Source organism: Thalassophryne amazonica, chromosome 1, assembly GCF_902500255.1.
Source record: "Thalassophryne amazonica chromosome 1, fThaAma1.1, whole genome shotgun sequence".
Taxonomy (NCBI): domain Eukaryota; kingdom Metazoa; phylum Chordata; class Actinopteri; order Batrachoidiformes; family Batrachoididae; genus Thalassophryne; species Thalassophryne amazonica.
This window is the reverse complement of record NC_047103.1, coordinates 54,673,785-54,689,990: the sequence shown is the minus strand read 5'-3', so window position 1 is coordinate 54,689,990 and position 16,206 is coordinate 54,673,785. Positions and strand designations below refer to the sequence as shown.

Genomic DNA, 16,206 nt, shown 5'->3' with positions numbered 1-16,206 from the left:
GTCTCGGAGGTCTACAGGCAATTCCTTTGAGTTCCTGCTTGGTTTATGTTCTGACAGGCACTGTCAGCTGTGGGACCTTATATGTAGACAGGTGTGTGCCTTTTCAAATCATGTCCAATCAGCTGAATTTACTCCAGGTGGACTGTAGAAACATCTCAGGGGTCAGTGGAAACTGAATGAACCTGAGCTCAGTTTTGCGCTTCATGGTAAAGAGTGTGAACACTTATATTTGTGTGATTTTATTTTTTAATAAATTTGCAAAAATATCACAAAGCCTTTTTTCACATTGTCATTATGGAGTATTGTGTGTGAATACTTTCCAAATGCACTGTAATCAAAAGCTAATGTCCAAATATATTTTGATCTAAGTGTCATGAATACAGAATGTAGAGAGACAGATATCCTGTATACTGTATATCCCGGCACACACATCGCTCTTAAAATGTAAGGCTTTTGGCCAGTGGATTCAGTGCATCCTACCGTGTGACTGTGTTCCATGAAATATAATAGATTTGACAGCATGAATCGTGCTTCATATCAGATCACACAGTAGGACAGTAGAAAGGATTCAGCCTAAAGGGAAAGACCACAGCCATTCAGACTTAATGAGACAAAGGCCTGGATATACTGTAAGATAAAGATCAAGACAGCATTCTGCATTCCCACAGACAAATGGAACCAGTGGAATCAAATTTGTTGTATAGCTAAGATCTTTGTATTACTTAGTTCGTAACTTCTATTTTAACATGAACCACTTGCTACATTTTAACATAAGAATCATTGAGAGTTATTCTTATCCATTTTGTTAGACATGAAGCTTTAATTATGTACGTACATGCGGAAAACAAACACACCAAAGACTTGAGGCTGAGTCATCGTGTATTAATATTACTTTATAATCTGTAAATAAAGTTCAAAGAAGGATAAAATTCTCTTTCCGAGCCAGATTAGTTTTATCATTGAGCAAATACAGTGCTCTGTCAATCCAAAATGTTAATAAATCTCAAACCTGCGTTGAATGAAGTAAAAGTGAATTTTTGCTTAGTTGGGGATATATGTATATACATGCAATTATTAGGCATGTAACTGTGCACTTAACCAATGAAATAGAAAACTAAAATTTTGCCATCTCACTTGTTTAATTTCATTGTATAAGTATTGTATATTGAGTATGTATAACAAATTGACAACTTAAAGTTAACATCTAAACTCATTTGACAATTCAAAAATATTCAGTGACCAATATAGCCAACTTTCTTTTCAATAACTGGCATGACCCTTCATGGTGTCTGCCATTTTTTTGATGTGTTGAAGATCAACTTTTCATGCAGCAGCAACCACAGTCCCCTAAAAGCTTTTCAAAGAGGTGTATCGTTTTCCCTCCCTGTCAGTCTCATGTGTAAGAAGGGCCCACAAGTTCTCAACAGGGTTTTAGTCATGTGAGGAAGGGGGCCGTGATTTTATTCCATCGTTTTTGATGGCTAACCAAGCAGTGGAGCACTTAACTGGATATGATGGGGATTTGTCCTGCATCAAAATCTGCATCAGTATCTTGTAAAAAGTGGCATCAGGTTTGGGAGTTGATGTTCAGTCCATCTTCAACACGAAAAGATCCAACTAGCTTGTCCTTAATAGTATCAACCCATACTTGTACCCTTCCACCTTACTGGCATCTGGCTCAGAATAGTTCTGTGTGTCCACTAGTGATCCAGCCGCAGGCCCATCCATTTGATCCATCAAGAGTCACACTCATTTCATCTGTTCATAAAACCTTTGAAAAATCTGTCTTCAGATATTTCTTGGCCCAATCTTGATGTTTTATCTTCTGAGTTTTGTTTACTGGTGGTCGTGTGTTTCAACCTTCCTTACCTTGGCTGTGTCTCTGAGCACTGAAAACACCTTGTACTTCTTGTACGCTCCAAATAGGTTGCAGTTCTGGAATATGGTGGCACTGGCGGATAATAGACTTCCGGTAGCCTCACGTTTAATTCTTCTCAAGTCTTTTGCAGTTAATTTGCGTCTTTCCATATGTTCCTTGCGACCCTTTTGAGTTTTTTTTGCAGCAAACTGCTTGATTGTTCAGTGGTCATGCTTCAATAGCTTCGCTGTTTGAAAAGTGTTGCATCCCTCTTCAAGGTATTTTTACATTTTCTGACTTTTCAGTACCTGTAATCTCTTTGTCTTTGACCCATTTTTCCTGAGGTAAAGAATAATAATAATTGTGCACACCTTGCTACAGTGTGTTAATCACTTTCAGACACAGCCTTCCTCATTACACAAACATGTCACCTGAGAATGCTTAATTCCAGTAAGCATTCAGGTTTATAAAGCCTGGAGTAGAAATTATTCATAGAAATACTTTACAATACAATACTTATTTGCCTAATAGTTGTAGATGCAGTGTAAATAATCACTGTTCCAGGTCTGACTTTTTCATGTTCTTTCACCAGATTAATGCTCACCAAATGCAAATTAAGCGAAACTACACTGCCATGGCTAAACAATGAAATTTTGAAATGAATGAAGATGTGAGATATGGCTTTAAAGAAATCATTAACCTCCAAACTTAGCACTGACCTATTAACTTATAAAAGTTTAAGAAATAAAGTGGTAGAGGAATTACATAAAGTAAAAGCATCTTATTATGCTCAACTGATAGGCTATGCAAATGAATTTAACTCTTATTTGTACAGTCAGTTGAAAAATTAGCTAAAGATTTTGCACCTATTGAACGTGTTAATTTTCCAGTCCAGCTGTCATCCTTGGACTATTTTTGTTGTGTGGGCCGCTGAAGAGGAGGTACTGCTGGCCCACCACCACAAGATGGCGCCCTGCTTGAAGTGCGGGCTTCAAGCATGAGAGGGCGTCGGAGCGACCAGGAGTGACAGCTGTCACTCATCATCCGTACCAGCTGTCACTCATCCACTACTCATCACCACCACCATAAAGGCCGGACTGCAACTCCACCTCCCCGCCGAGAAATCAACTACCATTCAGGTAACTTCTCTGCTGACTTAACACTGACTAATAGTCTGAACTTCTTTGCAGCCGTTTTCCTGTGGTGTGTCCTTATCTGTGGGATTGGCGTTTGGTGTGATCAGCGACGGCTTCGCTTCACACCCCAACCAGATAAGTGGTTAGACAGGAGCTGCACGAGTGTGTGATTGGAGGTGGAGGTTCTCCCTCCCAATTGTATACAGACTGTGGGATCACTGAGTGTGCGAACTCACACTCATCAGGACTGTCTCTGTTCTCTGCCAGCAGTACCGGGTCTGACTGCTGAAGACAGCGGCCACCTGGGGCGCAGGGCTTGGCGGCTCCGGTGTTCTTCAGCTCCGTTGGTGGTGGAAGCTTCTATCTTCGAGCCTGCCCACACGTCACTTTGTGTATAATTGACAGTCACCATATTGTTATTGTCTGTACGTCGTTGTGCGATTCACAACATTAAATTGTTACTTTTGGCTTATCCATTGTCCGTTCATTAACGCCCCCTGTTGTGTGTCCGTGTCATGACACTTTCACAACAATTTTTATATTAAACAAGTCGATTGAAAATTGCCAAACGCGAAATTGAATGGTATTTATAATATCAATAATTCCTTTCTAATATCAATAATTGCTTTCTAAAAAGATACAGTGATGGCCTGGTTAAACCATTGACATATCTGGTCAATCTGTCTATATATAAGAACCTCTAAATTTCTCTCCGGCTGGAAAAGAGCAGTTGTTGTACTGATTTTTAAAGCAGGAAACTAGGACTCCATGTGCAGTTACTGGTCCATATCAATTTTGCCTAAAAGTGATCGAGAAAGTGGTAGTTGCACAATTGATTGACCATTTGGAAGCCAATTAGCTCTTCCACTCACAGCAGTTTGGTTTTAGATCTGGTTATTCAACTGAAATAGCAAATTGCTGTTTGGTTGAGAACGTGAAAAAGTCCCTGGATAGGGGTCAGGTGGTAGGAGCAGTATTTCTAGATCTTAAAAATGCTTTAGAAACAATCAGTCACAGCCTGCTCTTATCTAAAATATCTGTTAACATCTCTCCTGAGGCAATGGACTGGTGTGCATCATATCTTCAGAATAGACAACTGTGTGTTAAAGTAGGCCAAGATAAGTCCTCATTTGACAGGGTATACCACAAGGCTCTATACTGGGACCCTTGCTGTTTGGTGTCTTTATAACTGATTTACCTGTAACCTGCAACGGTGTCAGTTGCCAGCTCTGTGCAGATGGTGCAGTTTTTTATGCACCTGCTGAGTCACCGGAGCAGGCCGCAGAAGTTTTGTCCGTAAGTATGGCTGAGGTGAGCCAATGGCTCATTCAAAATCAGTTGGTGCTAAATCTAACTAAGACAGTTTCAATGTGTTTTTCAATTAGAAAACAAAATGTAGAACAAAGTTTTCAGATACATTTGCAAAATACAAACATACAATCTGTAACAGAATTTAAATACCTTGGGCTAGTCCTTGACCCCCAATTGAAATTTGATAATCATATTAAGAAAATTTCTAAAGCCATACAGAGAAATCTTAACTGCTTTAAATTAATTAGCTCAGGGGTGCCCAAGTTCGGTCCTCGAGATCTACCTTCCTGACACTCTTAGTTGACTCCCTGCTCCAGCACACCTGAATACAGTGAAAGGCTCATTAAAAGCCTGCTAATGAGTCTTTCATTGGATTCAGGTGTGTTGGAACAGGGAGACAACTAAGGCTGAATCTAAATTCTACCCCTTGACCCTTCCCCTTACCCCTTGCCCCTCTGTTTTGCGCAGGCACAAGAGACAGAGGGGTGTCTCAATTCTCTTTTTGGAGCGAGGTGGAGGGGTAGGCGGAGGGCTACAAACCCCTCCGTTTGGAGGGAATCTGGATGCACACTCCATTTGGAGGGGTAGGAGGAGCTTACCGCTGTCTCCACAGAAACAGTTGTACTTTGTAATTTGTACTTTCATTACAAATTACGCTGTTTAGAAAGTTTTAACTTGCCAAAAAACTTTACAGGCAGTTGTCTATGACAGCAGCGTGTATGCTGCTGGATGCATGTTGCGTATATTGTCATTCTGAGGAATATCGTAACTTCGCTCGTGCGCTGAGGCGTTATAATGCACACACACACACACACACACGAACGCTACGATAAGACACTTTTATATCTCACAATGGAGAAAATCATGATAAAGGATTAGCACGTTAATTTGTATGTTCATAAATCTTTGCATAATATCAATCCCTGCTGTTGGATTTCAAGGTCTGTAACGTGTATGTATTTTGTAAACAAACAGGGAGCCCTGACCACACTCGTCTCCCAGTAAGCTTTCAGGCAGAAAATGAGAAGTTTCATCAATGGGAATAAGTTGGAAAATATATACACACACATGTATATGTGTAACACATAACCTGACATCCTAATAGACTGTTATTTTTTGTCAAGGAAATTTCTAAAGGAAATAGGGCTGGATGCAAAAAATGGGAGAATTTGAAAAAGAAATATAAGGTTAACAGAACTAGATGCAGCCCATAACATACATACAGGTGCTGGTCATATAATTAGAACATCATGAAAAAGTTGATTTATTTCAGTAGTTCCATTCAAAATGTGAAACTTGTATACATTCATTGCACACACAGACTGATATATTTCAAGTTTATTTATTTTAATTACTAATTAATGAATGAATTACTAATCAATCAAGTAATGATTAATCAAACAATATTAATTATTACTGTCATTGATTAATTATTATTAGTATTATTAACAGTAATTACTAATTAATTATTAATACTATTTATTATTATTATTATTATTATTATTATTATTGTAAATTAGAAAATTATTCCATTAATTAACATGACATGAATGAAGAAGAAGAAATCTGCGACTTCTATTTCTTTGCATTTACACAGAAAGGCGAGAGAATAAAAAGAGCAAACAGAAACAAACAAAAGTTGCATTTCGGTTGCCATGTTAACAAACAGTGACAACAGCAGTTTAACACGGGCAGTTTTGTTTTTTTTTCTCCTAAGGCGGAGGGGTGTCTCAATTCATAGGGATAAAGGCATACCCCTTCGCCTTACCCCTTGTTTTAAAGTGGTAGGCGTAGGGGTAGGGGTAGGGCCAAGGTGAAGGGGATGGGGTACAAAAGAGAATTGCGATTGGGGGTAAGAGTGTCAGGAAGGTAGATCTCGAGGACCGAACTTGGGCACCCCTGAATTAGATTTTACATTCCGAAACAGCCCCCCTGTACATGCATGCTATGATATTCTCACATATATTATACTGCATGACAACATGGGGCCAGGCCACCCCCTCAGTCACAAAGCGCATTGCTTCACTGTACAATCAAACAATAAAAATTTGTTGGGAAGGTGTTGTAACACGGACCCGCAACAGGGGGCGCAAATGAACGGACAGTGGATAAGACAAAGAGTAACAATTTAATGTTGTGAAACGCACAACTGGATACAGACAAAAATATAATGCCAATTAAACACAAGGTGACGTGTGGGCAGGCTCGAAGATAGGAGACCTCTGACGATCGAAGAGCCGGGACCCACACAGCTTCCACCACCAACGGCCTGAAGAACACCGGAGCCGCCAAGTCCTGAGTCCCCAGGTGGTCACCGTCTTCTGTTGCAGACCCTGGTACTGCTGGCAGAAGATGAAAACAGTTAATGGTGAGTGTGTATCCACACACCCAGTAATCCTTTAATACAGATCTTTAAGGAGGGAAAACCTCCACCTCCAGATACAATTTCACCCGTGCAGCTCCTGTTAGTCTCTTCCCTGGATGGAGTAAGAGGCGAAGACCGTCGCACTCCCACTATCCGCCAATCCAGCTTCAGACTAAGTCCACAGGAAAACGGCTGCACACAGGACAATGTTTAGATACAACACAATCACAGCAGAGAAGGTTACCTTAGACGGTAGCTGATTTCTCGGCGAGGAGGTGGAGTAATAATCCGGCTTTTGTAGGGACGGTGGTGATTGGTGACAGCTGGTGTAAATGAGTGACAGCTGTCACTCTCTGTTGTCTCGGCGCCCTCTCATGCTTGAAGCCCGCACTCCAAGCAGGGCGCCGACTGGTGGTGGTGGGCCAGCAGTACCTCCTCTTCAGCGGCCCACACAACAAAAATTATGGATAAAAAGCCCATTCGCTACCATCACTGTAACATCCTTGGGAAGTATAAACTGCTAAGCTTTGAAAGCTTTAATAATCTATGCTTTCCTCAAACTATTATTTAAATCTATTAATAATTTAGCACCTGACCCACTCACTTCATTTGTTCGGAGACCAAATGGAAACGGAGTCACCAGAAGTTCCATAAATAGGAATTGTAAGATCCCACAGTGTAGGACTTCATTTGGTCAGTCTGCCTTTTCTTTTAAAAGCATAAAGCTGTGGAATTCATTGCCGCTCAAGACCATCTGAGTTTAGGATGTTCACCTCTAGGCACAAGTTTTGCCTTAAAAGTCACCAATGTTGCACCCATGTGTAAATAGCACTGTGAGTGAAAGAGTGGGTGATGGAAGGACTGAATGAAGGAGTGAGTGTGTTAACACAGAAATTCAGTTTATAGATTTTGTATATTATAGATATGTGTTGGTAAGTGTGGAAATGCAAGAAAATTTTAGATGTGAGAAGGTGGATCAATGATTGAATGAAATGGTGAATGAAGTTGTTAATTATGTAAATTGCAGAATTAGTAATTATGTAAATTGTAGAAATGCCCAACCAGGGACAAGAGTTCTGAATTACCTGCAGCTATAAACTCTTTGTGCATCATATCAGTGGCAGACACTGCTTGCTCTATGTTTGATTGCATTGTCCCTGTTAAATAAACAAATAAATGAAATGAATATACTCATTAGAGTATTGCAATGTAATTTGTCCCAATCTGTCAATTTCATGGTCAGAAAGTAGGTCAAAAGTCATCTTGCCTGAATATTCTCAGAAGCTTAAATAAATGTCACATTTAGATTCCATATGTAAAATCCTTTCCAGAGATATCTTACTTTTGAAAATCTTACCATTGGGTGCTGAGTTATGGACATTTGAATTTCAGTTGCTGCACCCTTTTTTGCAAAGAAAAAAAATGCCAATATCTCAGAAACCGTTGGTCTGATTGAGCTGATATTTGAAAATTAGCCTTCTGCCACTAAAGACTACCTATATACCAATTTTCACCAAAATGTGAAGGGGTGAGGTTTAACCCATTGAGTGAACTGTGATAGAATGACCCTAAGGCTGTAATTAAAAAAATCAAAAATATATCATATAAGAACAAGACCATTATCACACTGAATGGCTTGTGACAATTAGCTACATTTTGGCACCATGAACAACCTTCCTGCATGTGAACACGTGCTTGAATACTTGCATGCAAGTTAAAATGAGAAAAGCATTTGTGTTTGGAAATTGAGGTTCATGGGGCTTTGTGGTCATTATCATTTTAGCGATTATCATTGTTTAGGGTAGTGTAATATAAGACTGTTTGGAAACGTAAGCAGTTCATGTGGGAACAGTCAGTGTATTCTCCTTTGTCGCCCCACTCTTGACCTTTAAATTTGTGGTGCTCTTCTCCTTCATTTCCCAGAATCCAGAAGAAAAAGGGGAGAGTGATGGAGGCACTGATGCTAGTAAATCTGAGATCAGTCTGGTCTATGAAATTGCCTTGAAGAGGAACTTATCTGTCAGCTTTGAGGTGAGGAAGACATCACAGAATTATGATGCATTATCCACAATTTCTAAAAATGTGTCCCTTTGGCGCTGCTGATGTTGCTACATTGAGTTGTTGCATGTTCTCTGAGTTTTCTTTGCTGAGGTAATTACAGAGATCATAAAGTTATAGTATGTCATCTGAATGAGAAGAAGGGCCTGCAGTTTGGAAATGTATACGTTTTGATGATAAATTCTCAAGGTTTGTGAAATGGCATACTTTGACAATTACTTCATAGAAAAAGCTTTCAGAAAATGTCAACATGCTATATTCAAGGACTACTGCAGTCACACTGAATACTCTTACCATGAATGATAATGAAAGCTGAACCTTTAAGGTACATATTTCTACCCAGTTGTACTATGATTTGAGGATTGAAATTCCCATGATGTTTAAGTGTTTGACATTATTTGGAAAGTGTTTGTAGACAGATACAGAAATCAGAATGAATTTTAATGGTGTGTTTATAATGGCCTTTTTTGAAACATTTTTAAAAAGCTTTGTGGAAAAAAGTCTGATTAAACACTTTTACTAATGCGATAAAAAAACCATCACATTCCAATACAGTCTAATATAGAAGCATCTGTAAATTTGAGTCAAAGATGGTTTCATGAAGTGACATCATTGTAATACATCAAAAGTACAATTGTGTAAATCTGGAGGAAAACAAAACCCTTTATAAACTCCAGTCCTAGAAAATGTATGAAATGTGTTCTTATAATACACTGACCAAAAATATAAACACAACACTTTTGTTTTTGCTCCCATTTTTCATGAGGTGAACTCAAAGATCTAAACATTTTTTATTTACACAAAAGGCCTATTTCTCTCAAATATTGTCCACAAATCTGTCTAAATATGTTTTAGTGACTACTTCTCCTTTGCCGAGATAATCCATCACACCTCACAGGTGTAGCATATCAAGATGCTGATTAGACAGCATGATTATTGCACAGGTATGCCTTAGGCTGGCCACAATAAAAGGCTTCTCTGAAATGTTCAGTTTTATCACACAGCACAATGCCACAGATGTCGCACGTTTTGAGGGTCTGTGTAATTGGCATGCTGACTGCAGGAATATCCACCAGAGCTGTTGCCTTTGAATTGAATGTTCATTTCTCTACCATAAGCTGTTTGCAAAGGTGTTTTAGAGAACTTGGCAGTACATCCAACTGGCCTCACAACTGCAGACCACGTGTAACCACACCAGTCCAGGACCTCCACATCCAGCATGTTCACCTTCAAGATCATCTGAGACCAGCCATCCATACAGCTGCTTCAACATTTGGTTTGCAGAATCAAAGAATTTCTGCACAAACTGTCAGAAACAGTCTCAGGGAATCTCATCTACATGCTCATCGTCTTCAATGAGGTCTCGACCTGACTGCAGTTCAATGTCGTAACCGACTTGAGTGGGCAAATGCTCACATTCAATGGCGTGTGGCTGCTGTTCAACTCTACACAACGCGCTGCGTGAAGCATATGGTAGTTACACCAGATCCTGACTGGTTTTCTTAATTCTTGATCACGAATGTGATGATTCGGGGCAGAGACATCAGGTCTCCTCAGGACCTGCTGCAACCTGTTACTACGTGTTACGATTAATGGCACGTGTTGCTGGAGAATTATCAGGAGCCATTACGCACGGTCAAGAATAATGGCTGGCTGTGGTGCAAAATTCAACAAATGGAGTAAATATGTCCCTTTTGGGCTACTGTATCAACATGGAGATGCAAGACGGTGTCCACCATAAGAGGATCCGCTCCTGTGTAGTTGTGAAAGGCTCATTCAAAGCTTGTGAACACACATCGGTTCATCAATGAACAGATGGTTATGAATACTGTACACCATTTCTGCTCATAAGCACCTCTAAATCTGACACATGATGGCTTGAAGAATGTATAATATCTGCATTATAATGTTCATTCATGCACATGCATTCTTAATGCTACATCCAGATGCATCTACAGTACAACTTAACTGGTTGGTGGGTTTCAATGAAACTTCTGAGCTCTGAAATCAGTTTGGATTCCCTTTTCACTTCATTCCATATTCAGCCCCTTTAACACTCACCATGCACAGACTATTAGAGGAAACTAATCTTCTGCATTGGCTTGTACATTCAACCCCAGTAATTTGTATTTGGTAAGAACATATTGTTATGCACAGCTGTCTGTGATGTAAGGTTGTTATTTCTTTTAAGTTCCCGTAACCTGCTATACTCTTCCAATGTTAGCGATTGACATGTTCCATTGAATAATATGAGCCTTAATTGTCTTGTTCAGGGTTTCATTTTTCTTGGGCCACATTTTTCCAGAAATTGTAGAATCTGCTTTCCTCTCCATCAGACTGCCACTGCAGTCTTTTCTAAATGGACAGAGTACACTATATCCTTATGTGACCTGCTGGGTCTGTTCTCCTTGGCTTTCACCATATCTCAGCTGACTCATCAAGTATTCTCTCCCTGATCTTCATCTCCACTCTGCAATATGCCAAAAACAAGGGAGGCTTAGTTTACTTTGTGTGCCCCTCCCTTCCTCCACATAATGCCTTTGTTCCACCTCTTCTACCAACACTTCAAAAAAAGGGAAAATAATCACATGGTGGTTGCATGTTGAAGCTGGGGAGATTGTGTGGATTGAGAATATGGAGAAATGGATGGAAGCATGGGACCAAAGCTCTTCTCAGGCAGCTGAATTTACTTGTTTGAGTTTACACAGCAACATGTTATCTGGAGTGTTGCCCATGCACTCCCCGCCTTTCCTCTACATTCCCTGTTCACCACATGTTTGTTCATCAGAGCCTCATATGGCTGTTCACCTTGGACCTATTATTAATATTTTCAGCTAGCTGAATCTGGATTGATGTTAATTTTTTTCTTTTATTTAATCTGCCATGCTGTTGTCAGTGTCAGCAGTTACGTAGGCTTCATCTTTGCTTTTTCCAAATTGGAAGCTGAAAGGTGAAAATTTAAAGCAGTCCATGGCTACATTACTCTGAGTCACTCTTCTGATTGCTGTCAGTCAGGAAAGTGGTTTTTCATTTTCTGTTGGCTGATGAGCAGAACTTCAGTCATTTCTCGCAATGGGGTTTCTTTGTGTCTGCATGTATGTCCTCATGTAACACTGTGCCAGCATCATGTTGCCATGATTCCGAAAATGCATTTCCTCCATGTGTGTCAAACTCGAGGCCTTCTAGGTGTTGCCCACATGCTAAATCATTTGATGAACTTAATGTTGTCTGTTAACATATGTTTGTGTGGTTAGGAGTACACTAATCAGTCCATCTTCCCTTTTTGAAATTTTTAAGGCATCCCTTCCAATACTTATGTTTGCCAGTGGACTCCGATGTATTTGGAATGGACAGTAGAGTGCAGATTTCCAGTGGAACCACAGACTCCAAAAGTTGATTTCTCGGGATGGGTATCAAAAAGCGTTTCCTGTTAAGAGTCCACCGATATTAGTAGCCTTTTTGCTTAATGATTCCCTTATCGATTCTGAAGTTCACATTATGCCGGAGTGGCCATTGTTTTTGAGGGTGTATATCGGGAAAATGATCATTTATTTAAGTTGATTGCGGACCTGCGAAGCACCGAAGCAAAGGTCGCAGAGAAGTGCTTTACGAAGCTGCTTCTCTCAGAAGCAGCGGATCTGTGATTTCTTCATTAACCCCCTTAAATCCATTTAAAGATGTCAATCGTGAGTCAGCTTTGTGCTGATTAAAGTTGCTAATTAGGGCGCTTGTCGTGTTGCGGGCAAGAAACGAGAAACGTCTTACGTTCCACACCGGAGTTATTTGTTCTTTAGTAAATTTTCTTGGGGCAGCGCATACGATGGTTCTCTGGCGTGAACTGGACCCGCTTCGCTGGTTCGTAAACTGAAGTTACCGTTCCTCAGGTAAAGGAAATAATAATAATAATAATAATATCCTCTATTTTGTGGGACTGACTGCACAGCTCCAAACATTGTGCGGCTCTCTGCCAAGTGAAGTTGAAAAGATAAATTTCGGTCGGAAATAATAACTTCAAAGCAAAACGCTGTTTTAAATCAAATGACACCTTTGAGATTTTTTTTTTATTGTGAGTAGAAAATGACAGTGATACACTTCAGCAACAATTGTTGCCAGTGGGGCAAAATGGGTCAAGACTCAAGAAAATGTTGCTGACATAGAAAACCTGTAAAGCCTACTTTCAGTACACAGAAAGTTCACAGTCGGCATTGATAAACGGAATTGATAATGGCATCGATATCGAAAAATCTTATCAATACCCATCCCTACTGATTTCACTAATTAACACCATTGCGTGTAGATGATAGGAGGTCTTCAGTCGAGATGGTAACCAGCTCCTTTTTGATCCCTTTAAAGCCTTTACCTTAAACACTGTAGTGTAAGATTGCACTTTGCTCAACAAAAGCATATCTGCATTTGATAATTTTAGGATGTAATTTGATCTAATTTAAAATATGATCTTTATAACAACACAAACTAACAACACAGTTTTATGCTATTAAATGGAGTGAGCAGTGGAAATACAGATACGAGAAGTAAATGATTGCCCAATAATTAAGTTAAAAAAAAAAAAATCTCTGAATTGCCCTCAGCATAATTGAGTATGACACCTCTGTTTTACTCCTTAAAATCCCATCACAGCTCTGTCCAAATATGGCAAGCCTTCTCGGGAAAGAACATTAATGATTCAGTAAATGAAGGAATGATTGATTTATCTATTCATTCATTTGATAGGGACAGTTCAGATTAATAACATTAATAATTTTTACTAGACTTAACCATGAATCTGTTTTCATGTCTGGTCCTTGGTACATATTACCATCTGAGGGTGCCATCCTTGTTAATAGAGGTGTGTGATAAAAACACTGTGAATGCCAAGTGTCATGTAATAAATGGAAATAGGCTGCATTTATATAGCACTTTTCCATCTGCATCAGACGCTCAAAGCGCTTTACACATCAGTGCCTCACATTCACTCTGATGTGAGGCTGCTGCCATGCAAGGCACCCACCACACACCGGGAGCAACTAGGGGATTAAGGACCTTGGTTAAGGGCCCTTAGTGATTTTCCAGTCAGGCTGGGATTTGAACCTAGGATCCTCTGGTCTCCAACCCAACCTTTTAACCACTAGATCATCACCTCCCCTACAGTGGGGCCAAAAAGTATTTAGTCACCCCCGATTGTGCAAGATCTCCTACTTAGAAAGATGAGAGAGGTCTGTAATTTTCATCATAGGTACACTTCAACTATTAGAGATACAGTGAAGAAAATAAGTATTTGAACACCCTGCGATTTTGCAAGTTCTCCCACTTAGAAATCATGGAGGGGTCTGAAATTTTCATCTTAGGTGCATGTCCACTGTGAGAGACATAATCTAAAAAAAAATCTGGACATCACAGTGTATGATTTTTTAATTTATTTGTATGTTACGGCTGCAAATAAGTATTTCAACACCTGTGAAAATCGATGTTAATATTTGGTACAGTAGCCTTTGTTTGCAATTACAGAGGTCAAACGTTTCCTGTAGTTTTTCACCAGGTTTGCATACACTGCAGCAGGGATTTTGGTCCACTCCTCCATACAGATCTTCTCCACATCTTTCAGGTTTGGAGTTTCAGCTCCCTCCAAAGATTTTCTATTGAGCTCAGGTCTGGAGACTGGCCAGGCCACTCCAGGACCATGAAATGCTTCTTACGGAGGCCCTCCTTAGTTGCCCTGGCTGTGTGTTTGGGGCCATTGTCATGCTGGAAGACACAGCCATGACCCATCTTCAATGCTCTTACTGAGGGAAGGAGGTTGTTTGCCAAAATCTCACAATACATGACCCCATCCATCCTCCCTTCAATGCGGTGCAGTAGTCCTGTCCCCTTTGCAGAAGAGCACCCCCAGAGTATGATGTTTCCACCCCCATGCTTCATGGTTGGTATGGTTTTCTTTGGGTTCTCATCCTCTAAACATGGTAAGTGGAGTTGATTCCAAAAAGCTCTATTCTGGTCTCATCTGACCACATGACCTTCTCCCATGCCTCCTCTGGATCATCCAGATGGTCACTGGTGAACTTCAAACGGGCCTGGACATGTGCTGGCTTGAGCAGGGGGACCTTGCTACCCTGCAGGATTTTAAACCATGACAGCATCATGTGTTACTAATGTAATCTTTGACTGTGGTCGCACCTCTCTTCAGGTCATTGACCAGGTCCTCCTGTGTAGTTCTGAGTTTTCTCAGAATCATACTTACCCCACAAAGTGAGATCTTGCATGGAATCCCAGACCGAGGGAGATTGACAGTCATCTTGTGTTTCTTCCACTTTCTAATAAATAATCATAACAGTTGTTGTCTTCTACCAAGCTGTTTGCTTGTTGTCCTGTAGTCCATCTGAGCCTTGTGCAGGTCTACAGTTTTGTCCCTGGTGTCCTTAGACAGCTCTTTGGTCTTGGCTATGGTGGACAGGTTGGAGTGTGATTGAATGAGTGTGTGAACAGGTGTCTTTTATACACGTAACAAGTTCAAACAGGTGTAATTAATACAGGTAAAGAGTGCAGAATAAGAGGGCTTCTTAAAGAAAAATTAACAGGTCTGTGTGAGCCAGAATTCTTGCTGGTTGGTAGGGGATCAAATACTTATTTGCAGCAGTAACATAGAAATAAATTATTAAAACATCATCCATTGTGATTTCTGGATTTTTTTTTTTTTAGATTATGTCTCTCATAGGTCGACATGCACCTAAGATGAAAATTTCAGACCCCTCCATGATTTCTAAGTGGGAGAACTTGCAAAATCGCAGGGTGTTCAAATACTTATTTTTCTCACTGTAAAATGAGAAAAAAAAAAAATCCAGAAAATCACACTGTGGGATTTTTTTAAATTTATTTATTTGTAAATTATGGTTGAAAATAAGTATTTGGTCACCCACAAATGAGCAAGAGTTCTGGCTCTCACAGACCTGTAACAACTTCTTTAAGAAGCTCTTCTGTCCCCCACTCGTTACCTGTATTAATGCCACCTGTGGGAATGGTTATCTGTATAAAAAAAACACCTGTCCACAGCCTCAAACAGTCAGACTCCAAACTCAACCATGGCCAAGACCAAAGAGCTGTTGAAGGACACCAGGAAAGAGCTGTCGAAGGACACCAGGAAGAAAATTGTGCACCAGGCTGGGAAGAGTGAATCTTCAATAGTCAAGCAGGTTGGTGTGAATAAATCAACTGTGGGAGCAATTGTAAGAAAATTGAAGACATACAAGACCATTGATAATCTTCCTCGATCTGGGGCTCCATGCAAGATGTCATCCCGTGGGGTAAAAATGATCATGAAAACGGTGAGCAAAAATCCCAGAACTGCACGGAGGGACCTGATGAATGACCTGCAGAGAATGGGACCAAAGTAACAAAGGCTACACACTACGCAGAAAGGGACTCAATTCCTGCAGTGCCAGGCATGTCCCCCTGCTTAAGCCAGTACATGTCCAGGCCCGTCTGAA

At 40.2% G+C, this 16,206-nt stretch overlaps 1 protein-coding gene across 2 annotated transcripts in view; it reads left to right on the top strand.

Annotated features, from left to right (window-relative positions):
* Window positions 1-16,206, top strand: part of stau2 (staufen double-stranded RNA binding protein 2) — a 316,665-nt gene that overhangs the window by 61,492 nt on the left and 238,967 nt on the right. For both annotated transcript variants that reach the window (XM_034170168.1, XM_034170176.1), the window contains exon 6: window positions 8,594-8,701. In XM_034170168.1, the coding sequence (XP_034026059.1) occupies window positions 8,594-8,701 (108 nt within the window). The remainder of the gene's footprint in view (window positions 1-8,593; window positions 8,702-16,206) is intronic.